This window comes from Penicillium oxalicum, chromosome II (genome assembly GCF_001723175.1).
Source record: "Penicillium oxalicum strain HP7-1 chromosome II, whole genome shotgun sequence".
Taxonomy (NCBI): domain Eukaryota; kingdom Fungi; phylum Ascomycota; class Eurotiomycetes; order Eurotiales; family Aspergillaceae; genus Penicillium; species Penicillium oxalicum.
In genome coordinates this window covers 2,467,908-2,493,523 of record NC_064651.1, presented here as the reverse complement: position 1 = coordinate 2,493,523, position 25,616 = coordinate 2,467,908, and the positions used below count along the sequence as shown (strand labels likewise).

The following is a 25,616-nucleotide window of genomic DNA, read 5'->3' as shown; positions in this document are numbered from 1 at the left end:
GCCGATTTCACAATCAGCGCGGGCAATTCGTGCGTGAACCTCCAATGCGGCATGTAAGATGAGTGTTCCGGCACCCTGGCTTGCTCCCTTCGTGGAGCAGTGTCTCGGCGCATACACAGGTCAAACCAGCCACGAGAGCATCGAAATCAAGGACGATGGCGCGACGATACATTTTAAGCAGCCTGGGTTTGAACCAGCTGCTGCTATTCTGGATGTAGGTTCCATCCCCACATTCATGTCCATGAACCTGCTGACGGACCGATCATTCTTGCAGTGGGCTCTGGGTCCGTCCCAGGACAGCGCGCAGTTGATGGATGTGGATCACCAGATACGCGCAGTATTCCAGCGCGGTTTGTCCGACCAGATCTCGCAGACTCCCGAAACGTACCAGAAAGACAAGAACCCGAGAAAACATACAATACAGCTGTTAGACTTCGAATTGGCTCTAATTTACTCGGCCTCCTCCCCCGACGTGCAGCTGAAAATCAACAAGTACATGATATTGTGGCAGAAGGGGATGATCAAGGCACTGACGCCATCTAAAAAGTTGCGAAAGAACCAGAAGGTCAAAATTTTGCTTGATAAATCCCTGCAAAGAGTGAAGGGTAGAAGGGTTTCCACCAAGCAAAATGTGGCAAGCACTTCACTGGCCCAGCCCTCGGAAACATCGAATCACCAGCCTTCTCAGTCCCTAGATCATCAGCAATATGGAACGCAGTCATGTACTGTTTTATCTCAGGCTGCCTTTACCGACCGTGACTTGGGGCGAGAGAATTTTTACGTGGATCGTCACCTATTGCGTGATCCAAACGACCTCCTTCAACACCTTGGTCAGCCCGCGCGAGCAATCTCGTGGGCCCCGCAACAACCTTTGTTTCACAAACAGGAAGTTAGACAGGAAGTTACCGGACAAGGCACGGAAATTTACAGTGAAACTGGCATCCGGGGGAGGTGTAGTCCTGCTGGACAAGACCGTTGCCGATCGACGTCACCGTCGAAGGACTCCATCTCGTCCCAGCCACATGACTGCGCTACAAATGATCCAAGCCGTTCGGAGCTGGGTCAATCATCACTTTCGCATACGGACCAACGCGGCGTTCCTCTTGCTCCAAAAGAAGCTGTCGAGTATGTGAAAGACTCGGCCAAAGCTGAAGGTCACGACAAGCTCTTTTCGCAGAAAAGGCCTCGTAGTGACTCGAACGTTGATGAGGATATTACTTTGGGTTTGGAGAAAGGTACCGATGCTGCGGATGAGTTTGGACCGGATCGCGCTTTCCCCAAAAGACCTCGAGTGGGTGAGGCTGCCTCTTGTGTCGCACCGCCTCAATTAGACGTGTCCTTCCGCAAAGCCAGGGCGATAACATGTCATGAGGATGGTGGTGAAAATGATCACGAAATAAAGGATGGGGATCGCCGCCCAGTCACAGATCCTTGGCGAGGCTTGACGCAGATTCTCGCAAGTGATGTTATTATTCCGAAAGATCAAGTGGAGCTTCTTGAAAGAGGCTATTGTTGGATCCCGCCGGCTCCTGGGGATCCTGAACCCCGTGGACACGTTCCGCCTGCGCTCCTCAAGCAATGGAATGAGATCGCCCGAGCGAGGCATAGAACTCAAGTTGAAGAGCGTCACAAAAAGCCTGACGAAGCAGATTGCACGGAGCTGGCATCAAGTCCTGAGTCCCGCTCATCTTCTGAGATTGAAATTGACACTCGCGAGGATTGGCCGAGCTCTCCTGTGAGAGCGCCTCTTCATCTGCTTCCTGAGAGCAGTCCTGTGAGGCAAACCCCATTTGCGTCAAGAAATGAAATTTTAAAGCAAGTTGACCAAGAAGAAAGCTCAAGGGATTTTGCGAGCTTGGACGTTTCTGATGACCATTTGGAAGATCCATCGCACACCTATAAGCCTGTCCCTTCTTTGGACAAACCGGTCCATGATGAAGCTACCTTGACAACCCTGAATGATTGTCAGCCTGGCCAAGGGGTATTCTCTCCCGCGGCTGCGGAGACGGAGCCTGAACACGCAGTCCGAGAAACTGCGCAAGATACAGCGACTCTGTTGAGCGACAAAAATGCAAATGTTTCCTGCACACAGAACGAGGAGATACCAGCAATATGCTTGAGCAGGACCGGAAGCTTGACAGAAGAATTGAATCTGGAAGGTCAAGATCAACATGATGATAACGCGAGCGACCAGGAATCTGTTATGGAAAATACAGTGCCCATTGCCCTTGGCGAAAGTATGCCGCCGACTCAAGAAAGTCAATTCGAGCAGGAAGATCCAGTCCCACACCAGGCTTCCTCCAAAAGTATGACAGGCCAGGTGCAAGTGGCAGTCACTCCCTTCCTGGGTCACTTTCGCCCACGCAATGGTCTAGAGAGCTCCCAAAAGGCCCTCGATGACCCGCATTCCCTGTTCTCGTCTCAGAGCAACAAGCACTCATCGCAGTCCCGCGTTGCTAATACCTACCCCCTCGTGGAAAGTCATGAGAAGAGCGAAGTTTTCACCAATGCACTGCACGCATCGTCATCTCGTTCTTCTGATGGCAGGTCACGGATGGATGTCAATGTACCTCAAACTCAATCAAGTGGATCTGCTTCGCTTTCACAATGCACAAGTGAAATTTTAGCAAACGGCCTTATACCAGAATCTTCTGAGCCCAACCAATGGCAGATTCAGCCGTATCAGCGGATGCCAGAGGCTTTGAAACAGCCTTCAAGTCAGCCTTTCGCCAGCTCTGTTAGCATTCTCTCTTCACAAGTCCTCGATTCAACCCAAGGCTCAATGATGCTAGCCCCTGCGGGTAGAGGTAGCTCACCCAGATATTTAACCAATGCAGAGAATCTCTCTCCTACAGCAGCCCAAACTCAATCACCCGGTACAGATCAATGGCAGAGATACGCTGTCCAAGAGAAACATCAGAATGGCATTGCTAGACAGAGTTCTGACCTCATGGCTCAGCGTGCAGGCTTTCTTTGCGCGTCGCAGCGATCGGCCGAGGCGCACGAAGTTTTCAAAAGGTTTTGCGCCGATTATCCGACTTATTTTGGCGATTATTGTCATTTCAAAGAGCTCTGTGCCAAACTGCAAGCCATGAGAGACCGTGGATTCTTGCAACGATCAAATTTGTGGGACGACTTCATCATTCAGCACCTACAGGACTACCAGTCGTATCTCAGCGATTGCCCATCTCAAATGCACCCTAGCCAACTTGACTACGAAACATATTTCACCTCTCATTTCTCCAAATCAGTGAACAAGAAACGCAATCTTTCTGGGCATAGCATTGCACTTGTCGCGTCAGAGTACACTCCACCTGGTCGTGCGATGTCTACGCAGGTAGAAAGTCCGATTAATTTCTTAACAACGATGAGCCCGGGGCAAGTCGCCCATAGTCCACTCACAGAAAGTTTCCTGCAAAGGTTCACCAATTTCCAAGCACATTCTTTCAGAGAACCCATGGACAATGGTCTTCCCATTCTCCAGAAAGACCCGCATGCCCCGACGGATTTAGCGCCATCTTCGATCGACACAACATCATCCTCCGTTCAAGTAAAGCTGGAGGGCTCCGCACCGGAGAACTACCAAGAAATGCTCGGCGTATGCTTCACACCCTTGAGTTCCCTCGTGGATATCCCCACCTTTCATCACCATACACAAAGCACAAGGGAGCCTCACGATGTGCAAATCCAGCGTGCTTTCCCTCCGAGCATGAGAAAAGACGATCAGATGGGAGAAAGTGTTAAGTCAGCTAGCGACAAAGACGAAGTTTCAAACACCATCGTGGGGCACGAATCCCACAACGCCGACGGCACCGAAAATGAGAAGCAGATGCATCCAGAACATGATTGTGAGAATGAAGATGATGTGCAAGCGGAGGTCGGGGCCGAAGACAGCCGTCATGAGACCGCCAGCGTTGAGCTGGGTGACGAGACTTTTCTCTCCGCAAGGTCTCAATCATTCCATGACGAGATCCCTGAAACCCAGCCCGAGTTCTTCAAGCCGGCTGACAACGAGGAGGAAGGAGAGAATTGGTTCACGTCGCTTCGTCACATCTGGGCTCGAGATGAATCCGTCTGGTCCGACCACCCTATTACACCGTTTAAGTCATGGGCCGAGGCCGATCAGAATGTTTTGAGTGAGCGCCAGCGACGTGGCGGAGCCAAAATTCTTCTGGACAAGAACGGAGTTATTCGCAGAGCTGTACATCGCTGATCAGGCTCTTGGGGCAGCTCACTTTCCGAGGTGGACCGGCTTTGAGAGAGAGGAAGATTCTCAAGCTTGCATGCTCATGCAGTAACAGCCCGAATCGGGGCATTTAAACAGAAATTCATTCAATTGATCAGCCGCCACATATTTCCTGTGTCCGCGCGAGCGGCGGTATGGCCTTTTAACTGCCTGACCTATTTATGCGAACGGCTCCGTATACTTAGTAAAACTCTATATACATCATGACTACACCGTCCTTGGCGTTGACTGTACTTCAGGCGCAGCGACAAGCCATATATCACCAGACGCATTCTTAATTTCTTGCACAATCAACAACTCACATGTCTGTCTGTAAAGCTCAACTAAACCAGAGTAAATACAATTACACTGAAATAAGAATAACCTCAGCCGGCAGGAAGATCTCAATATCAAAGTTTGTCGGAAACAGTGCCACTCGTTCCTTTTACTAGGGAAGATCTATAGAAGATCAGCGGTAGGCAGGGTAGCTGACTTCCACTATCATTATCTACTCCCCATTTCCAGGCATCCTCAATCCACATGTCTTTAAGAAACCACATCCTCTGTCGTCCAAATTCGGATATTTGCGAAAAGCAAAGAAATTCAACCAGAAATTGCGAACCTTGGTATGATCCGGGGAGATACTTACGTAGGAGCTCTTTCTTTTCTTTGTCCTCACAGATTGTCCTAGACTAATTCCCGCGCAAGTGGAACCCCCACTAGATTAGAAAATAGTCCGAGGATTTCTAATACAGAATGTCTGCCAAATTCCTATCATCCACTACGATATTGATAATTAGTGAGGTCGGAGTGAGTGAATGTATGGGGAGCAGCAGTTAGCATTCGCTGCCGTCATTCTAAGCGAATCTCCTCTGGAACCTTTGGCAAGGCCAATAACATTTCAGCCCACAGCTTATTATCCGACGAGAACGGCCTATGCCCAATGCCGTAGCCAGGAAGAGAAAAGCCGAATGTAGTGGTTTTCTACCCAGGCATTCCATTCGTCTGAAGTAAAGTTGGTCGAAACGATATCTCCTGAGTATGTGGAACCAAGGCAGAGCAGCCCACACAATCTTAATCTCCAGGTAAGACCCTTTTGATAGTCGGACAGGACCATTAAATTATGCATACAAGCAGTACAGAGATGAGAGTAGAAAATCAGGGCTTTATATTGAAGCCAGTGGAGTCATTCCAGGCCAAAGTGGGGAAACGAATTGGCGTTATCAGCTAGCTGCCTGCGGACTTGCCCGCTCAATCGTGTAGTCAAGGAAATTTGTGAATAGAATAAACAAAAGGAGACATGAAGGATATGCACAAGGCCACCCCAGAGCGATTTAAGCAAAAGTCCCCCCCCCCCCCCCCCCAAAACGCCGAGGAAACCAGTCTAAATAAGAACGCGCTGATGATTGATGGATTCATGTTTCATGATCAAGAGTGTCGTAAGTTCGCGCAGGAAAAAAAAAGGGTCTCATTGTGCGCGGCTCAAGCGTGACGGAAGGGCTCGTAAGCACTGGATCGTTGGTTGTTGTTACTCGGGGCGCCGTAGTCTCCGACATGCGCAACTGGAGGGGGATAGGAAGTGTGCTGCTGGTGACCGTAAGGCATTTGGCCGGCGCCCAGAGGTTCGTACGTATAGGGAGCCTTCTCGGAGGTGAGGCCGCGAGGCTTGTTGTCGTTGCCGCGGCCATAGGGTGAGCGGCCAGAGCAGCAGCACACGCTGAAAGTCCAGAAGAGCAGAGCACCCAAGGAGAAAGCGACCGCCAGCCAAGTCGCAGCAAACATATTTGTCCCCATTGAGACCTTGATTCCGTAGGCTTTCAGCGCGGGACCCAGGGAGGACTTGAAGACGGAGAAAAGCACTGTGGCGGTGATGGAGGCGGCGCTGGTGAAAAGGAAGGCAAGCAAGGCGAAGAGAGTGGTCACGCAGCTGCCCCAGCGACTACAGATGGCGAAGAAGCCCACAACGAGTTCCGCAATCGTGACCGCGAAGGCGACCACATAGGCGATGAACATCCACTTGGAAACGGTCTTGTAAACGTTCATAATCTTGTTGTATTCGCTCGGCAGCTCATCCTTCCCACTGGATGAGTCCAGGCCCCAGACCGCGAATGGGTCAAAGTAGAATTCGCTCTTTGGCTTGGAGCATTCGGTCACGGTTGTTTTGTTGTCCTTGCTAACATCTCCATCGCAGTATCCCAGGAGACCAATTTGATAGAAGTCGGCAAGCGAGCTATCGGCCTGAAGTTTTCCCAAAACGTCCGAGACGTCTTGCGCGCTGACGCCTGTGATTCCGTAGTCGTTGAGAATGTTTTCAATCTCAGTCACCGTCTGTGACCCTTGGCTGCTGATATCTTCGAGGTTGATCTGGCAAAGAAGAAATGCGTTAGCTCTCTGAGCTCAGGCTTGAAAAGGAAGATATGGGAGGTTTGACCAGGGGAAAAGATCAGAAAACATACCCGCATGAAATAGAGGTTGTTCAAGGTATCCGACCCCGATTTGGTACAGCCCAAGCCGACCAAGATGATACAAATCAACGAGGCGATTGTGAGAACATAGGGCGTGAAGATGCACGCGACCCGACCCGCTTTGCCCATGTTGGAGATTGGCTGCCGATGGAAGGTGGTATCAAAAGGAAGAAGAGCCAAGAGTGAGAGCAAAAGAGTGGTAAGTTTGTACTGAGGCGATTGGGTTAACGCGAAAGCACAAATTGATAGATGATGGAATGAACGATGGGTGGGGGTGTCCTTTGGTTTTTATCACTGCAGTCAGCCCCAGTCCTCGAGCTCGTCATGTCCACACAACACATAGAATCCTGAATCCACACTGGCAGGAACGACCTGCCAGCCTTCTCAGCCCTCTCAGCCCTCAGACCCTCTTCATGACTCCAAGCCCCACGCCCGCCAGCCTCCCCATGATGAGTGCGAGATGCAAGTGGAGGCCAGGGAGAGGCGCAGGGCCAACTGCCGATCCACTTGACGGGAGCCACTTGCTCAGAGGAACGAATCAGCAGTAAGGAAAGTTTCGCGGGACCCAACCCAATTTGGTGCCACGCCACGCCAGTTGCTATTCATATCAACGCTAAGCCTCATTGGGTACTTTCATGGTTGCCCAAGGCTCCCAGGTTGCCCTCTCAACAAGAAAAACACGACTGCCTGGCAGAACTTGGATTGTAGCAGAAACAGAGTCAGCCACACTCCTAGACTATGATTGCGCATCACTGCATTCTGGAGAGTGTGCATCGCATCTTTTGAACTCTGATGTGTCGGCCACGTCCTGCTCACGACTTCCCGCAAACAGCAGCATGTTCCGCCGGACTGTTAGGCCTCGGTCGGGTCGATCGGTGCAGCGCATGTGTGGTGCACGATGTGTCTCCCGTCCGTGTACGTCAGTCGAGCATTTCTAGGAATGAAACTTGGAGAAACCCCCGAGCTCCCGACCTCTGAGCCTTCAAGAATGGTTTCAATCCACCAAGTAGTTTGTGGTATGTTATATGCTAGCTACCAGGCACAGTAGTACTTCGTTCGGTATTTCCACCACCCTTGATGACATCTACCAGACGGTCAACAGGAACACTGTCCCAAGCCGCCTCTCAGGGATGGCACATACTGTACATAAAAGTGCGGAGATACCAGAGTCATTAGTACCCACGTTTCCGATCTTCAAAAGCTTCGTCATCCTCGACGGTCAGTGGCCATACTGTGCCACCTCCTGTGGAAAGGTGGATCCCGCCCCAATCTTTTTGTGACCCTCTTCATTTCCACCAGCCAACAGGAATTCCCCGACCGAACAAGGGAGGCTAAATCTCAGTCCTGCGCAGATGATCAGTAGAAGAAGAACTCGCGGACGAAGAAAAACAATGCTATAGTAGCTCGTGTCACGGTCCTTCACCCAAGGTCTAGCTAGTTCTGCGCTTGTTGGTATCTTGAATTGATACATGTAGGGATTTGGCACCCATCAAGACATTCAATAACAAGTTGGATCATGCGTGTACGACATGGACACAAAGGCTGGGCTTGTGGGAGCTTAGTCCACGTACCACCTGTGTCACACTACCACTGTATGAAAGTGTAGGCTGCTCCATTTCGTTCCCCTTCCGTGGCTGACCGCCTCAGGTTTTCCGGAAGACACATTGGCAATGGCCGTCTCCACCGCGAAGGCTTAGAGTTACGTGTGCAACTGTGCATCTAAGAAAAGAATCCAGGTCACCAAGGGGAGATCTTGAGACTTTGTGAGATGGCGGAGTACTGTAAAGGTGGGTTCAAGCCGTCCCATGGTTTTGAGTACTACGGTACGTCCATTCGTGGGCTTTGCCAGCTGCAAGATATCATCCTGCAGGTAGACGATAAGCTTATTGATGAAAGTAGCCGAAAATAGATGGATGAGTTTTGTACAGCAAGTTACGATAGCAAATGCTCTTCCTATACCATCAAACTCAAGATTGCAATTCAAAGCATGTCCGGCAGATATAAAAAAAACGAAACAGATTACGCGAGTTGAGTCAATTACTAAATGAAATTCCACACACTTCCTACGAGGCACGAGTAGAAAATCAACGTGATCGCTCGGAGTCGGCGTTGACGAAAGTTTTGCAGGAAGGAGATCAGGCGTCAGGAAAGGCCCTTGCCGAATCTTTATCCAGTAATGGAAAATGTCACGGCAAAGAGGACCATCCACACAAACTAGAAAAACGGTAGAGCCCAACCAAATTTTTGGATTCAGCGAACTAGCTTCTAGCCGCTAAGATCCCAATTCGACAAAGCCTCGAGCTGCCGTGCGCTGGATATCCTCCTCAGATATACTTTTTCAGAATCGGCAGAATACCGGTATACGCGACGCCAGTCGAAGGCTCCATGTTAAACATGTAGTCTCCCCACCAAGGTCCAGCAGCCCACCACATTGCGCCCTTCCAGACGTCATTGTGCGCAGCGAGATAATCCAGCATCCCCGTGATGGCAGTCTTACACTGATCGTTCACACCGCCGGCAAATTCTCCCAATATTCCGACTTTGCCGTTGTCAATCAGCCATTGCGTTGCGGCAGTGACCCGCTCCTTCCCAATCGTGGTAGAGACACAGGCCTCATGGGTCCCGGATCCATCTGAATCGAGGTACTGGTGCATCTCATATACGATCTTGTCTTGCGGATCCTGCAAATTCTTGAGATTGTCGTTCACGGTGGTCCATGTCCAGGCGCCCGTGTACGAGTTGCCCTCGACGAAAATGTATTGCGACGTTGCACCCGCCGCGCGAATGCCGTTGATGGCAGCTTGGTTCAAGTTGAGGACCAACGTTTGATCCATATCGTGGTATTCATTGTCTGTGGGAAAGCACTTTGTCATTAGGCACGGGCTCGAGAGGTGTTCTCGAGTCACTTCGGAGACGACTTACTCGTGTCAAAGATTACTCGGGCGTTCGACTTGAAACGCCCGGCCACGTTCTTCCAGAATGATTGAAAGTCGGCGGTACTCGTGATGACCGCACCGTTACTGCGAAAACAGAGTTAGTCAGTGGCTTTGAAGATGTCTTGTGATGGAAGGAGACGGATTTGAAACTCACAATCTGCCGAAATTGTGGGGATCAATGACAGCATAACCGCCTGCTTGAGTGATAGTGTTGACGGTCTTGTTCTATGAGCATCTCTCGTCTGGTCACTTGCATGTGAGGGCATTGAGACATTACTGACCGATGTCAAATTTTGCAAATAGTCTTCGTCGAAGGATCCAGTCATGCCCGATGGCGTCAATCTTTCCATCAGGAACTGAACGCGGAAGATGTTCATGCCCGTTTTGGCCAGGGTTTGCATGGCACCTGCGTCTGGAAAGATGTAGTCTTTGCCCTGACAGGGATAATCTTTCCATCAGTCACTCCATTTTGGACTAAAGCCAACCGACCAAATGAACAGTGGGAATTAACGTAGCCCCAACTCACCCACACGCCGGGTAGATTGCCCTCGCCGAATTCAGGTCCGCTTTCATTGATGCCGAACCCTGTATATTGAGATTTCACATTAGGATCAAGTCTCTGATTCAGGGATGGGATAGATGGTGGCGCAACAAACACTGGAATGGAGACGCCATGGCGGTTCCTGCCGCACCAGCGACCAAGAACAAATTGCCGACCTTCATCTTGAATGAGAATTGGCCGATGCTGCTGCTACTACTTAAAAGCCGCTGATGAAATAGATTGATGCTTCGGTCAACAGAAAGATCTATCTGGAAGTGCTTTTTCCGAGGGAGCTCGTGCAATTTATATCCATCTCACAGTCTGAATAAGGTCAGTCGTAAGATCCATATATGCAACCCTACCTCCACCTAGTTATGCATCCGCTAAGCCTGGCAGGGCCGGACACTGCCGAAAGGAGAATACAATGCTCCAGTCATTCCTATGAATTGAACTTGCGAGTATCCCACCAGAGACCAATCTAGTTAAAATCCATGTCCATCACCAAAAGCTCGTCCCATGATACCTGGCCACTGTCCGAATTGCAAAATTTTTCCGTGACGGAGAATAGACGGACGAAAGTGATGCAGTGAGGTGTTCTTGGAAGGCAGATCATTGCTGGCCCCATTCGGAAAAGTTTCAAATACCAGTCATCAAAGTGGAAATCTTCACAGAATGTCTCACCAATCGAAACTGGAATAGCCGTTTCGAATAGATTCTTCAACCCCAGGATCCAAATCCGAGCTTGACATAAGCCCCAGTTTTTCTCGTGTGCATCGTGCTTCTGCACTCTGCAGTGCCCCCGCGTCCTTGACTTTGAAGATCCTCACTCCTGGATGGTCATGAATTGGCCTAATTTGGAAGGACGGGTTGAACATCCTTCTACCCCGGTCAGGAGATATTTTGTGATCTTCTCCACGTGCCCAGACGTCAGTGGCTACCGCTCGTATTGCCGAGAACCCGGCAACAACAAAGATGGAGAAGCACGGATCGCGGGCAAGATATTTCAACGGTAAAACAGGCGGCCCCGTGACGTTCCGGGAATTGATCGACAAGCAGAAGTTGCATGGTGAGAGGAAGGTAGGAAAACCGCGGGGCACCTCGCTAGGATTTTCGAAATGTCAGAAACTGAGAGTTTTTCCAGAGAGTGTTTTTTTGGTCCGCAAAGCTCTTCCAGTATCGCGACGGAGTCAGTAGTGGGGTGCCCTGGCTGTTAAAAATTCTGACCTAAATTTAAGACACAGCACAAGGGGCTCATCAAGATGGAAAGAGTGGGAATTGAAGTCCCTCATTTGTTCCATATTTCAATGTTTTCTTGTTTCTGATTTGTTTTTACTACTGAAATACACAATGAAATTCTCAGGGACAAGGAGTTTGTTCTATAAGCTAAGACGTTTGACTCGATAAAGAGTTTTTTGGAAAAACTTCAGCCATTGAGAGGTTAGAATCTCGCACTAAAGCTGCCTCTACCAGGCACCAAACCGATGGAGAGTCCGCTTCATGTCTGCCGCTTGTAGTCGATGATACTTCTGTCCAGGGTGATAGTTGTTCCACCAGACACAGCTTTCTCCGTCATCGTTGATGCATGTCGCGTTTGTAAATCCAAATTGCTGTGGATGATCCAAGATCTTGGACATGAAGCTCCAGGAGTTGTACAAAACAGAGTCGACCTATGCACTGTGAGTATGATTCGATCGCGAATGTGCATCTGAGGGCAAGATAACAGAGGAAAGAGATGAAACACTTACATCATGATGAGTTTTATGGAATTCCTTGCGCATCACTTCGAGTCCCTTGTTGTATGCCTGGGTCCACGCCGCATGCTTCTGGGTCGCACTCTCGCCTTGTTCGAGAATGTATGGACTTCGACCCGTAGGAGGGACGTTGACGAACAAGAACCTACGTCCTCCATCGGCATAGATCTCTTCAAGCAAGGATCTGTACTGGGCCATGAGCTTAGGGACGAGTACCTCAGCTTCGTAATTTTGATATGCCCAGCCAACACTAGATTTATCGAGTCAGCTCAGTCGGCACGCAGCATGTTTCAATTGACCTACTCGTTGACTCCGATCCAGAAGCCGAAAACAGAATCACCCGCTCCCCACGGCGCTTTGGCGGGCTTCGCACTGTAACTGTCCTGGAACGTCTTCACTTGACCTGTCATGTCGGGATATCCCGAGTCAAGAATGGCATTGTCAATTGTTGCGCCTCCAATGGCCAAGTTGTAGCTCAGCACGAGGGAGGAATTGTCCACAGTGGTGAGGTAGCCGATCCAATTGATGCCTCCACCGGTTGCTCCGGTACCTTTTTCCCAAATCGTCAATTACCAATGCGCAATCTTAGGATCAGAATGTCTGGTCTTCTTACCGAGGGGAGGATTGCCCATAGGATTTGACGCTGATGGCTGGGTACCGTTCACATTAAAGCTTGTCATTGAGTACGAATCACCACTGAGAAATCAACATGAGCACTAGTCTTGCAAAGTTCTTATTTGGGCCCAGGTTGAAAATGCCGAGTGCTTACAAAGTGAAAAAATAAGTGGGCGAGGATTGTCGATGCGAAGGCATCGCGGCAACCGCCGCGGTGCTCATGAGGAGACTGAAAATGGAGTACTTCATTGCTGTCCTGTCATTTGCAAAATTCAGAATTCAGAGTCTGAAATGGCCTAAAACCCATATTTCCGAGAAGTCGAGGAGATTTTGTTAACTTTATACAGTGAGTGACCCCATCAAACTGCCTGAAAGGGGAAGGGAACAAGACACGGAAGGCTTGTTCAACCAACACGAGAAATAAGCGTCCTTCCCCGATCCGTGAGACTTGCTGCTGTAAGTTTTTCCTATTCGTGTGGACCATCTAGACTGACAAGCCATCTGCGGGGAAACCCCGTCTTTCGATTTGGCCACACCCTTGAAGACGAGGGAATGAGTTTTCGCGTGCATTGGTTGATTTTTTCCCACTGTCATCGAGATGACGCCCATAAACGCTCATAGTCCTCCACGAACTGTTCAAAACTACTACACTTCTCAGGTCCCTTGATCGGCGGCTTCGTCCAGTAGACTTTCAATTTCACAAAGCAGCATCTGACGCTGAGACTGTACAACACACCATATTTTCATGATCTTCAAGCATCGACTCTTCACTAACGTCTACTATCCACACGCAGATCGAACTACTGGAGCCTGAGCGTGGCGGCCAGACCAGCACCGGATGTGGAACGGTCTCCGCGATTCCGTCGAGGGAACGCGGGGTAAGCTCCTGAAGAAAGTCTTCCGTTGATCCGTTTCGAGTCAGATGAGTCTTGCTGAACTGCAGCATCATATAGCAGATGCGAGTGACTCCTCCTGGCCACCATCGGGCTCTATTGGAAGGAGTCCAATTTCTCCGGAACCATTGGAATTCTAACCGCGAAGGCTCCCCACTTCAATACGTTTAAATTACATGGATACGCACACAGGTGACAGCTGACAAGAAGACTCTCAGCAATGCGGAGAGTCCACATGGACAGAACAATACTTCCTTTTTCAGCACGGATGTCGCCAGGTGACCCCGGTTTAGAGGGGAAAGTCGGAATGAACTCCAATTCTGGATCAAAAATGGCAGAGAAGCCCATGGATTTGAGTTAATGCGCCAAAAATTGCTAAGTGGAGAGTTCCCACTCGAAGACAACCTGCTTGCCATCATACGATTGAAGCTTTTGCGACTCGTGATTTTCATGAATGCTGGTTGAAATGCAGCATTTCCATGCCAGCTCCACCAACTACCACCTTCCCTTGAATGTCATGTTCCGAATCCGATGATAAGTTCTGAAGACACGGCGATTCTGGGAGATAAGTCACAGCGGCAATGTCGGCCACGGCGCTGTATCTATCCAACAAAAAATCAATGGCGAGAGCGTCTGTGGCTTGCTTGGCAAGGTCGACCTCAACAGACCAGAACTTGAGTCTATGGTCATTACCGGAAGTGACAAAAACCAGTCGCGACAGACTTGCGGATGCCGACGAGGATAATTCCTCGTGATCGAGGACTTTAATTGCGGTCGCCGATGCGGCATGGGCGTCTGGGATAGAGACAGTGGAGACAACAGCCTCTGCGTCGCCGTCGAGCACACCGATGCTCGCAGGATGGATTCTCAACAGTGAGACGGCAATGGAGCTGTCGTCGCCGACAGTCAAAACGATCGCAGCCCACTGGGAGAGGGCCACGAGCTCCATCCCTTTGATGGAGTTGGCTTGTACCCGGTACCTGCTCTCACAAACGATTTCCTTTGGCGCGGCTAAAGGTCCCGTGAAGGCTTTTTTCAATTTCAGACCAGACGACATTATCTCGTAGAATGGCGCCAGTGTATCCGTCAGATCCCAATGGGTGAAGAAGCCGTCAGTTGCAGCTGTCACGAGGCTGACCGACGAGCCCCGGCTCCATAGTTTGATTTGAGTGAGGCAGTTGGTCATATATCTCCCCTGAGCGAGCAGCGTAAATTGACCATGCTTGTGGGGTGAAAAATGAAATACCTAGTGTCCGTTAGCAAAGAAAGTTTCAGCATGTGGACGAATGGGAGATGAGATTACCCTGATCGTCGAGTTAGACAGTGTCAGGCATAGAATATAGCCCTTCTTGCCATCGAATTCTTCCACTTCGAATATATCAAAACTTGTGACTCGCATCTCCGAGTCTGGATCGCTCTTCGGGCACTCAACCACCAGCTTCACACAGGTGCCCAGGGAGCTCACTTGACGGACCTCCCACACAAAGAGCTCTTCCAGTCCAGCGCTGGTAAAGAGGTACTGGCCGCACTTCGACCAGCTCACTTGCTGTATCCCAGATCTGTGCTTGTCCAAAATCTTCACGCACTCAAAAGAGCCCCACGGACCCTCGCTTGCGTGACCCGATGCTGCGAAGATGCGCACGATGGTATCCTCTGCACCAGTTGCGAGCAAAGCCTGACCTCCCTCACCGTGGCTCAGTCCGTCCATAGCCCTTATTTCCCGACCGTGGCCACCAGCACGAATGGAACGATTCACATTCGGTTGGATGCGTACAGCCTGCAAATTGGGCTTTTCGAGCCATGTAAACAGTGGCAAGTCATCTCCAGTGCCGGCTCGGTACGCCCAAATCCTACGAGCACCACCCGAGGCAATGGAGATGACATTCTGATGCTTCGTCTCGTTTCGTAAGACAAAGTTTTGCGACTGAAATCCATAAACCATCAGATCACCGCTTTTTTTGTCCAGATAAGCACCCCAAAGATCGGTTCCGAGACTGGAAGAAGACTGATCCAATGTCTCCAGTGCAACAATGCCCCCATCTTTCGAATTGGTCACCAACTCGTGGTAACAGTAGTGACCGTCTCTGCCACAGGTCAAGATGTATTCTTTGCCATCATGTGCTGCCTTGACGGATCGAATGCAAGTGGTTCCCTCATGGCCGTGAGCTCGTCTCATATCCACCAATGGACTAGAGCTCAAGCCAAGTCCAGAAGCCTCGTAGACGGCCAGACCTCCCAATTCAGACCCAAGGAGCAAAAACTTGTTTTCATGGACGAAACAGGCTGCTGTGATGATATATGGCGCTTTTGGTAGCTTGAACGGTATGGTCGATACTTGGGGTGATTTGGCCCTCCATTGAGTCACAGTCAGAAGGGTTGCCTCCTCGCCTGTGTAGTAATCAATTACCATTGAAAACTCATCATGGAGCATGTTATCTTGAATGACCATCATACTGCGTGGTCTCTTGCCCAGAGAAACCAACTCCGTGACCGACCTAGACGGATGTTGATACAAGCGGACTAGGCCTTGCGAATTGGCAATCAGAGCAATTTCCTTGCCAGAAATCCCAGCAATGATAGAGAACGACCGAAGGTCTTCCAGGACACAAATTTTCTCCCACATGATGGATGAAAAACCTTCATTTGTGTCCACGCGTCCGAGACGCACCTCACTTTGCAAAGAACAGGCAAGAATACAATCGCTGCTGACGAAGTCAAAGCATCTCGGCACATCTGGGCCAATTGCCTTTTTGTGAGCCAGGGACTCGTTCAGACTTGGTTTGTTATATTGCGATGGGCAAAAAACGTGTTTCTTCACTTTGAAGCTTTTCACAGCGCCATCGGCGCCACCCGTGAAAACGGTCATCTCGTCCCCCTTTTCAAAGATATCGAGGGCCCAGATATGCTTCCCAATATGAGGCTGGGCCGAGGACATCTCTCGTAAAGAATATCGTGTAGTCCCCGCTGGTTCGGTCTCCCAACCGAGCTCCCATACTATACAGGTTCTGTCTTCACTTCTGGAGACAAGACTCAGCCTGTTTGGTTGATCAATATCAAATGCGCAAATGTTCACACTCCAAATACGAGCAGAATGGCCAAAGGCTTTCACCATGCATGTCTCTAAGCCAGGTCCGCTGCCATAGCCGGTGCTTCGTAGCTCAAATCCGTCTGTGGCGTATGCGGAAGGGTCCTCTGGAGATTTTGTCTCGCAGTCTGTAATGTCCCAAATTCTGATCGTTCTGTCGTCACTGCAACTAGCTAGCAGCCTCCCAGATCGACCCCAATTGAGACTTGGGATATTGGGGAACAGGCGCACTCCAAACACGGACCCATCATGACCAGTGAAGTAATGGTGTATTGACGCGATTGCTTTTCGTGGACATGATTCATCTTCGTTGATAAAGCACGACCAGACAATGATCTCACCAAAAGCAGTCCCCGAGGCGATCAGGATATGCGAAGGTGATATAGCTGTCAGATCAGCAGCGTACAAGATACATTTGACACTTGTGGTGAGCTGCTCAAGTCGTATTTTCTTGTTGTACTGCGAAAAGCTTCCTCGCTCTGCGCTCGCTCTCAACAGAGCGTTGTTTGCAGTGACGAGAAAAATCACTTCAGTTCGCCCTTCGAACACAGGGCATGCGCTCATGAGCCAGTCCGGGGCGAGATGCTCGGCGGAAGATAATGTCAACTTGACTCCATCAGAAGGGCTGAAGGTAAATTGGACAACTCGGAGAGACTTTCCACCCCAGACAATGACGGAGTAGCAGTAAGGTGATATCTTAGACTCTTGGACGGAAGGAAAAGGGATAAACCCATGGACATGGTTGCGCTTGAACACTTGAGCATGGGCTACAACATGGCCCGTCTGCTCATCAAGGACTCGGAACAGCGGGCCTTGCCCCTCGAATAAGAACAAGCGGCCATGGCACTGTATCGTCTTCAATGCCGCAATCGGAAGACAGGCGTCCACATGCTGGGAAAACGAAGTTGGCAAGACATTCAATTAATTATCTCTGCCCGTTGAGTTGAAAATCACTGACCTCAAGAGAAACCGTCATTTCTCTCAGCGTTATTCATGCCAGATAATTTTCGGAGATTTTGTGGGCCTGGACCAATCTACGCTTAGCATTTGGAGATATTTGCACGAGTAAACCTCGATCCGCTCGTGATAGCCAGGGCATACGTACCTCCAACGCTCATTCGAAACCTAACATGCTATGGAATTTCCATCTGGATCAACCGATCCGGCCAGTCGCACGCTTAGCTAATTTTGATGCCACAAACAAGGTTAGGCGCTCGATGAATAGTGGACCACTGGACATCCATCCACCGTCGGCCGCGAATCATGTGATTGATAGATTCGGCATTCCTTATCACGATCTGTTTGACTTGTTTGACAATTTGATCTCAATACCGTGATTGAAGGCCAACCTTCAAGTCCAACAGATTAGGCTGTTGGTCTCAATGTGCCAGTCTGTGTCAGAAACGCATATCTCATTTATCTAGAGAGCATGGCTATGTTATTCATCAGTCCTCGACTACTCCTCGTCCAGGGTGTTTAACGGTGCGCGATCGAATCGTCACCCTCTCTAAGCACGTGACATCGCGGCGGGCATCGCGACTGTACAGGACATTGACGTAATCGCATATCTCTGCGTGAGCTTCCCTGCTCCCGACGTCCAAGTGATTAAAAGACTCGAAAGTTCATCTTTTCTTGGGGACGGGTGGCCCTCTAACTGAAGATGGGTGTGACCGGCCTCTGGACGGTCTTGCAGCCCTGTGCGAGGCCTATCAAGCTAGAGACGCTGAATAAGAAACGCCTGGCTGTCGACGCGTCAATCTGGATCTACCAATTCCTGAAAGCCGTACGTGACAAAGAAGGAAACGCTCTTCGAAACTCTCACGTTGTTGGTTTTTTCCGAAGAATCTGCAAGCTATTGTACTTTGGCATCAAGCCTGTGTTTGTCTTTGATGGCGGCGCCCCGATCTTGAAGCGGCAGACGATCGCCGCGCGAAAAAAGAGACGGGAAGGCCGAAGAGAAGATGCAACAAGGACTGCTGGGAAGTTGCTTGCTGTTCAAATGCAGCGAACTGCAGAAGAAGAAGCAGAGTCACGACGACAAAAGAGAAATCGTCCTTCTGGTGAAGAGCAGCCAATACCGGACGTGCCTGTGTACGCGGACGAAACTTTCATGACTGAGCAAGAAAAACAGAAGGCTCGAAAATTCAAGAAAAAAGATCAATACCACCTGCCAAATCTGGATGTTTCTCTCGAAGAAATGGGGGCTCCCAATGACCCTCGAATCATGTCCCAGGAGGAGCTTGAAGAATATGCGCGGCAATTTCATCGTGGTCAAGACATCAATCTCTACGACTTTTCCAAGATAGACTTTGACGGACCATTCTTTCTGAGTCTTCCTGCAACAGACCGATATAACATTCTCAATGCAGCACGGCTGAGAAGTCGTCTCAGAATGGGCTACTCTAAAGAGCAACTCGACACCATGTTTCCAGACCGAATGGCCTTCTCAAGATTTCAAATTGAACGGGTTGCAGAACGGAACGATTTGACTCAACGGCTCATGAACATCAACGGAATGAATGGCGAGGACGCATTTTACAAGTCTGGGCAGCGAATCGCTGGCGAGCGCGGTCGAGAGTATGTTCTGGTCAAAGATAGCCAAAACGAAGGCGGGTGGGTCCTCGGTGTTGTGGGTAACAAAGAAGCCGGACGTGAGGATAAGCCCATCGACGTTGATCAGTACGGGCAAGCGGAGCACATATCTGATTCAGACGAAGTTTCGGATGATGATGAATTTGAGGACGTGCCAATCGAGGGGATCAATCGACTTCCGAAGCTACCATTCCTTCGGGAAGGTGCGTTTGACGAGTCCCTTCAACAGGCCAGAGAAGACTTGGACATGCAAAAGGTCTTGTTTGAATCGCGGCAGAGTGTTCAGAGAGCCTCTTCACTGGATTTCGATGATGATGCACTTTTTGTGAAGAAGGATCAGAACGCACTCCCGCTCCCTCGTCGCGGTGATTCTGATGTATTTGAAGAGGACCATGACGATGAGCTGGAGAGAGCAATTGCTCTCTCCCTACAGCCCGCTGAGGATGCGGATGAAGACATGCCCGATCTCTCAATCAATCGAGACACTCGAAGTACAATACGTGCAGGAATAGCACCAGATCACGCTTCTGATACAAGCGAAGACGATATGGACTTTTCAGCCGCAGTCGCACAGACCAAGATCACCCAGAAGAAACCTCTCATCGACAATCCTTTCTCGGGGCCCCTCCCTTTCGAGTCCATCTCGCTCAAGAAGCCCGATCCAATCAAATCCAAGTCCAAAGAAGATGAGAAACTAGATGACGATGCCGGCGGATTTCTCAAAGAGCCCGAAGATGCGAAAAAGAAGACCGAGCCGCTGCCACCTTGGTTCTTCACTGGCAAAGTGAGCGAGGGTTTTATCGCTGAACCAAGCTTTGAGGAGGACAAGGATCAACATGAAATTGATAACCTTGTAGTCTTCCCTAAGAAACAATCTCCTGAAATAATCGACGTGGATGACACGCCGGGAGCCGCGGAAGTCATTGACCTGGAAGCGGATGAGGACACGGATTTGAACACGTCTGCAGACCCTGATAAAGCTAACTTGATGAACGCTGCACCAGGTCCTAGGCAGGAAGCGCATGTTCAAGATAACCTCGCTTCAGATGTTGCCGATGACGTGGCCCACGGCCACCCTCAGGCAGATCGCCCTAAGGAAGAGGAGCCTGCCATCATTTTTGAAGGAGAGAAACTCAGGACGCCATCTCCTGAGGTCGAAATGTCTCCTGAACCTGAATTCGAGGATGTCGTACCTCCTTCTCCTCCTCCCATCCATATCTCAGCACAATCCTCCGGGCCGGCCTCGATGCCTGTTGCTGGAGCTGAACTGTCGAGCGAGGCCAAATTTGAACTCGCATCAGAGCATCCAGGTCCTGTGCCATTTGATCAAGGTGACGACGACTTCAGTGACCCTGAGGATGAGGATCTTATGCGACAACTAGCGGCCGAGGGCGAAGAACATGTCCGGTTCGCCCAGACTCTGAACTCGGATATTATGCTCAATGAAGTCGACTACGAGAAGGAGCTGAAGCAGCTTCGCAATCAGCAGCGCAAAGATCGGCGCGATGCGGATGAAGTCACGCAAATTATGATCAACGAGTGTCAACAATTACTACGCCTCTTTGGACTGCCGTATGTTACCGCGCCGATGGAGGCGGAGGCTCAGTGCGCCGAGCTCGTGACATTGGGGCTCGTGGATGGCATCGTCACCGACGACAGTGATACTTTCCTCTTCGGCGGTACTCGAGTGTATAAGAACATGTTCAACCAAAGCAAATTTGTAGAATGCTATCTTGCATCTGATCTGGAAAAGGAGTTTGCTCTTCACCGAGGGAAGTTGATCAGTTTTGCACATCTGCTCGGTAGCGATTACACCGAGGGCATCCCGGGAATCGGTCCCGTCAAGGCGCTCGAAATCATCACGGAATTTCCCAATCTTGCCGAATTCCGAGAGTGGTGGACAGAACTTCAGATGGGTGTGAACCAGGCCGACGACACCCACGCCGCCTTTCGGAAGAAGTTTCGCAAACAAGCCTCCAAGATCTTCCTGCCGCCGACATTCCCGGACACCCGTGTGGATGAGGCCTATCTACATCCTGAAGTGGACTCGGATCCATCGCCATTTCAGTGGGGCGTTCCTGATCTGAATGGTCTGCGACAATTTCTCATGGCCACCATTGGCTGGAGTCAAGAACGGACGGATGAAGTTTTGGTGCCCGTGATTCGGGATATGAATCGCCGAGCTCAGGAAGGTACACAGTCCAACATCACCCAGTTCATGCAGGGGTCGCTCGGGGCGGGGGCATTTGCACCTCGAGTACGCCCCGGGGGCCCTAGTCGAATGGAGAAGGCCTTTGGGCGCCTACGGCAAGAAGCACGTGGAGATCCCATAGCACCTTCGGCCGAGCCAGCTTCCGCCCCGGTAACCTCCCCTTTAGATGGAAGCGATTCGGATGAGGACGACACGCGCGAGGAGTCGAGCTCTGGAAAACGTGCGGCCACCAAGAACGCGGGCACGCGTGGCATCAGCAAAAAGCGCAAGACTCGTGGCGCATGATTCCTCGGCATGAACCTGCCTACAAAAGGTCATTGATCATTTCGCGGCACTCTTTCTTCTCCTGTTCCAACGTCGATACCCAGATAAATGTGATATGAAATATGATACAACGATAGATCTAAGAAGATTTCCCATCACCTTCACCGGTTGGCTCGATTCGCGGACCTCCCGCTTCATGCGGACATCGAAACGACATGTAGAGGTATTCGATTCCAGTCTCTTGGGCTTGACCAGGCATTCCTGGCCCAAAAACTTCTCTTTGTACGTCCTATCGTGATCGCTGTCCGGATCCCACGCCCTTTTAAATCTTGTCCCTGGCCGAGCGCACCCGTGCGTGCCTGTGCATGATGCTAGCAGGCGATTTTAATTAACTGCAGCCCGATCTCCACCGAATAAGCATCCCGTGCTCCTGGGGTGCCCCGACGGAGAGTCCCAGCATTCCTCATGTCTCTCCCCCACCGCCGATCGGCCGGTCCCAATCTCATGGATCCTTCAGGGACCGCTCGAACTCGTATGATGAACGATGAGGTTTTATCCATTATTGGCCTGGCGAAATTCTTTGCTGTATTCTCCTCCCAACGCCCAATACTCTGGACCAGGCGGTACTGAACCTTTCAGTGCAACCTCGGGTCATTGATGCATCATGACATGATGAACCTGAGCCCAGTGAGGTACCCGTGAGCCGCGCGATGACATCAGCACTCTCCAGCGCGATGACGTCGGTGATCGAGACTTTGTCCTTCAACCAGCGGTGGATGGGTTCCACCTGCTTGCCCTTTTCGGCGCGTCCCTGCAACCTTACCAGGCTTGAAGTCTTGCTCACTAGCGATCCGATCCAGGATGCCTGATCACTAGTCCGGATCTTCCTCGGTCTGTTTCTTTTTCACAGACGGGACGCTGGGCCAAGAACGAGCTCTGCGCCGCGTGTGGCTTACCATCGACGCTATGAGATCGGCGACCACCTCCATCTACACAGCAGCAAGTCCCGGCTCTAGCCCTCCTGCCCTCGCATCGCTCGTCAAGGTTTGGTTCCGTCTGGTCGACGGTGCCCACATGGACACACTTTATACTTTGGTTGATCCACTCGGATTCCACTCGGCGGGGACACCAGGCTGATAGTCGCTCGAGACGTAGTTCGTAGTTCAGGCTTCAGCTCGTAGTCCCGGCGCATCGCCCAGTGGTGTCTCAGCATCATACTGTAGCTCCCCCACAACGGGCATCCGTCTATGTCCGAACGTACAGTGGTGCGCCGAGTCAAGGCTTCCTCCAAGCTCCTCTCTTTGGAGAAGGCTCCATCGTTCTCAGGCTTTCTGAGATCGGATCTGCAAGATTATTTCACTGTCCGGGCGTGCTCTTGCGTCGTCTGTGGCTTTCGCGATTTCCCCCCCTCAAAGGACTCCCCATTCTCCACCCAAAAGGGTAAGGTCGCCTTTCCAGCCCCAAAAAAAAGTTGACGACGTCACCAGGGGAAGCACCTCAACGCGAGGTCGCAGCGGAAAGATATCATCCCCAACTCTCGCTCCCACCGCAATCGAGTCTGCACTTTCCATACTATTTCGACAGACTTGCTTGTGCACACCCCTGCATCCCTTTTTCTTCCTATCATCACCGCCTGCCCCTCGTGACCTGAATCCGCCGCTACATCGACCGCCGGTTGCAGTGCTCTTCCGTCACATCCCGTAAGCTTTTCCCAGCTTTCCCCCCAATCACAAGCCCCCTCCGTAGTTCACGTCACTACTGCGTGAAGCTTCGAAGTCTACCTTTTTTTCTTCTCCCTCTCTCTTTCTCTCGTTCGCTCTTGTCTTTTTCTCCTTCCATCTCGTCCCTTTGGTTCCTCTCGCCCTCCGGTCTTGACACAGTGCAGATATCCTAACTGGGAGAAAATTGATAGTGATCAACCCACGCTATCTTACCACCCGCTCGTCCATTCCGTTCGTCGGCATCATGCACCGCACTTATTCTATGCGCCAGTCGCGCGCTCCGACCGCCTCGCAGGTCGAGAACCCTCCCCCACCAATGTCTTCAACCAAGTCCAACCGGTGGCTCGGAAAGGGTGGCTTTGGTGAGTCGACCACACAATTGTGAATTGCACCGGATTCTTCAGAAGGGGAATGGTTTCGAGGCCTCCGCGAAGCTCCGGAACAGTCCCCGAGTATCTGGGGGAAACATACCTGAATACATCCGCAAGTTAGTTGGAGAAGGTGGAAATTGCAGAATCTGACCATCTGTGCTACTAGGTCATGCTTTCCGTAAAAATGCCGCCGGCGCCTTCGGCCCTGACCTCGCTCGGAAGCTGTCACAGCTGGTGAAGATGGAGAAGAACGTGATGCGCAGCATGGAGCTGGTTGCGCGGGAGCGCATGGAGGTCGCTGTACGTACCGAAATCTTCCAACCCGACGGGGAGGGAATGAAGCTCCTGGGTGTTTTGAGGGGATCATAAGCTAATGAGTGGCCGTCGCCAATAGCAACAACTCTCCATCTGGGGCGAGGCCGCCGATGAAGATGTCTCGGACGTGACTGACAAGTTGGGCGTCTTGATCTACGAGATTGGAGAGCTTGAGGACATGTTTGTGGACCGTTATGATCAATATCGTGTGACCATCAAGAGTATCCGCAACATCGAAGCCTCGGTTCAGCCTAGCCGAGACCGCAAGCAGAAGATCACCGACGAGATCGCCAAGCTCAAGTACAAGGACCCCAACTCTCCCCGGATTGTGGTACTGGAGCAGGAGCTTGTGCGCGCCGAAGCCGAGTCCTTGGTTGCCGAGGCGCAGCTTTCCAACATCACTCGGGAGAAGGTCAAGGCGGCTTTCCAGTACCAGTTCGATGCCCTCCGCGAGCACTGCGAGAAGGTTGCTATCGTGGCTGGATATGGTAAGCACCTGCTGGACCTGATCGATGACGCCCCCGTCACTCCCGGCGAGACTCGCCCTGCCTACGACGGCTACGAGGCCAGCAAGGCCATCATCCAAGACTGCGAGGATGCCCTGAGCAACTGGGTGAGCTCCAAGGCGGTCGTCAAGTCCAATATGTCTCAGCGTTCGCGCACCCTCTCCCAGCGTCATCGCGACAATGCCAGCAAGAACCGCGACGGTGTCGACCTCTCCAGTCAGGATCAACCCATGACTGGCGACCGAGACTCTTGGTTGCCCGCCGACCAGCACCCCGGCTACGAGGAGGATGTTGATGATGTGGAGAGCACAGTCGACGTGGAGCAACGGGGCCGCGAGGAGGCGCGAGAGCCCATTGCCGCTTAAATCTGAGGCGTCATGATCTACAGCCCGGAGTCTTTGTTTTTGTCTCTTTCCTGCGGTACCCCGCCAGGCACTCGTGCACGGCGTTGACTCTTTTCCACCCCTTCTGACTACTTGAGTTCCTCCTTTTGTGGCAGATTGACTATGGTATGAGACCGAGAAGAGGAGAACAGGATCGAGCTAGAGATGCCTCTCTCCTTGATCTGTTCCTTGCAGGCCCATTGTCTTCATCCTCAGTCTATGACCCTCATCACGATGTTTGATTTTGTGTGTTATGTTCGTTTTTCTCGGGCGCATGGGGCTCGACAAGGAGAGAAAGGTCGACATATTGCCAAGAGGAGATATTATCATACTTCCTCCTAATTGGACTGGATCGTGAAGATTGCGCTCGCGAGAGTGGCGCATTGCTCCAGCTTCACCTGGTCGTTTAATGTTTGGGGCTCTCCGCGGAGACTCACTTGCGTTCCTCTTGTTGGTCTCTGTCGCGTACTTTGACCCTTGTTCGTGCCACTTTTCTTCTTTTTTGTTTGAGACTTAATGTAATATCATCTGATGTGTTTTTTTTTTTTTTTTCTTCTCCCGTGCCTCCGTCAAGCGGCATAGACTGTCGACGGTGACCTGTAGACCAGTAGTCGCGGAAAGTGGATCTAGACTGCCTACCAAACTATACACGACAGTCTACAGTTACACTACAATAGTCTATAAGGTATAGACCACTTCAAGGCCATTCGATTCAACCATCTTCCCCGATTTCGACCGGCT

At 51.0% G+C, this 25,616-nt stretch overlaps 7 protein-coding genes across 7 annotated transcripts; 3 read left to right on the top strand and 4 right to left on the bottom strand.

The window, feature by feature from the left end:
- Positions 1-58: 58 nt before the first annotated feature.
- POX_b02750 (uncharacterized protein) lies at positions 59-4,213 on the top strand (the record flags this gene model as incomplete). The annotated part of the gene is made up of 1 exon (XM_050111660.1): positions 59-4,213. The coding sequence occupies one exon, from the start codon at positions 59-61 to the stop codon at positions 4,211-4,213; it is 4,155 nt and encodes a 1,384-aa protein (XP_049972006.1).
- Positions 4,214-5,707: 1,494 nt separating this feature from the next.
- POX_b02749 (uncharacterized protein) lies at positions 5,708-6,819 on the bottom strand (the record flags this gene model as incomplete). Its single annotated transcript, XM_050111659.1, has 2 exons — positions 5,708-6,589; positions 6,682-6,819. 2 exons carry the CDS (start codon positions 6,817-6,819, stop codon positions 5,708-5,710), a joined length of 1,020 nt encoding a protein of 339 aa, XP_049972005.1.
- Positions 6,820-9,014: 2,195 nt separating this feature from the next.
- Positions 9,015-10,349, bottom strand: POX_b02748 (putative endo-beta-1,4-glucanase B; the record flags this gene model as incomplete). Its single annotated transcript, XM_050111658.1, has 6 exons — positions 9,015-9,541; positions 9,613-9,710; positions 9,781-9,851; positions 9,908-10,060; positions 10,153-10,211; positions 10,283-10,349. The coding sequence occupies 6 exons, from the start codon at positions 10,347-10,349 to the stop codon at positions 9,015-9,017; spliced, it is 975 nt and encodes a 324-aa protein (XP_049972004.1).
- A 1,281-nt stretch (positions 10,350-11,630) lies between these two features.
- POX_b02747 (Acetylesterase) lies at positions 11,631-12,782 on the bottom strand (the record flags this gene model as incomplete). Its single annotated transcript, XM_050111657.1, has 5 exons — positions 11,631-11,834; positions 11,913-12,168; positions 12,222-12,468; positions 12,532-12,614; positions 12,688-12,782. 5 exons carry the CDS (start codon positions 12,780-12,782, stop codon positions 11,631-11,633), a joined length of 885 nt encoding a protein of 294 aa, XP_049972003.1.
- Positions 12,783-13,874: 1,092 nt separating this feature from the next.
- POX_b02746 (uncharacterized protein) lies at positions 13,875-17,487 on the bottom strand (the record flags this gene model as incomplete). The annotated part of the gene is made up of 3 exons (XM_050111656.1): positions 13,875-14,672; positions 14,730-17,402; positions 17,470-17,487. The coding sequence occupies 3 exons, from the start codon at positions 17,485-17,487 to the stop codon at positions 13,875-13,877; spliced, it is 3,489 nt and encodes a 1,162-aa protein (XP_049972002.1).
- A 684-nt stretch (positions 17,488-18,171) lies between these two features.
- Positions 18,172-21,600, top strand: POX_b02745 (DNA repair protein rad13; the record flags this gene model as incomplete). The annotated part of the gene is made up of 1 exon (XM_050111655.1): positions 18,172-21,600. The coding sequence occupies one exon, from the start codon at positions 18,172-18,174 to the stop codon at positions 21,598-21,600; it is 3,429 nt and encodes a 1,142-aa protein (XP_049972001.1).
- Positions 21,601-23,544: 1,944 nt separating this feature from the next.
- On the top strand, positions 23,545-24,857 carry POX_b02744 (Sphingolipid long chain base-responsive protein PIL1; the record flags this gene model as incomplete). Its single annotated transcript, XM_050111654.1, has 3 exons — positions 23,545-23,662; positions 23,838-23,971; positions 24,066-24,857. 3 exons carry the CDS (start codon positions 23,545-23,547, stop codon positions 24,855-24,857), a joined length of 1,044 nt encoding a protein of 347 aa, XP_049972000.1.
- Between the last annotated feature and the right edge of the window lie 759 nt (positions 24,858-25,616).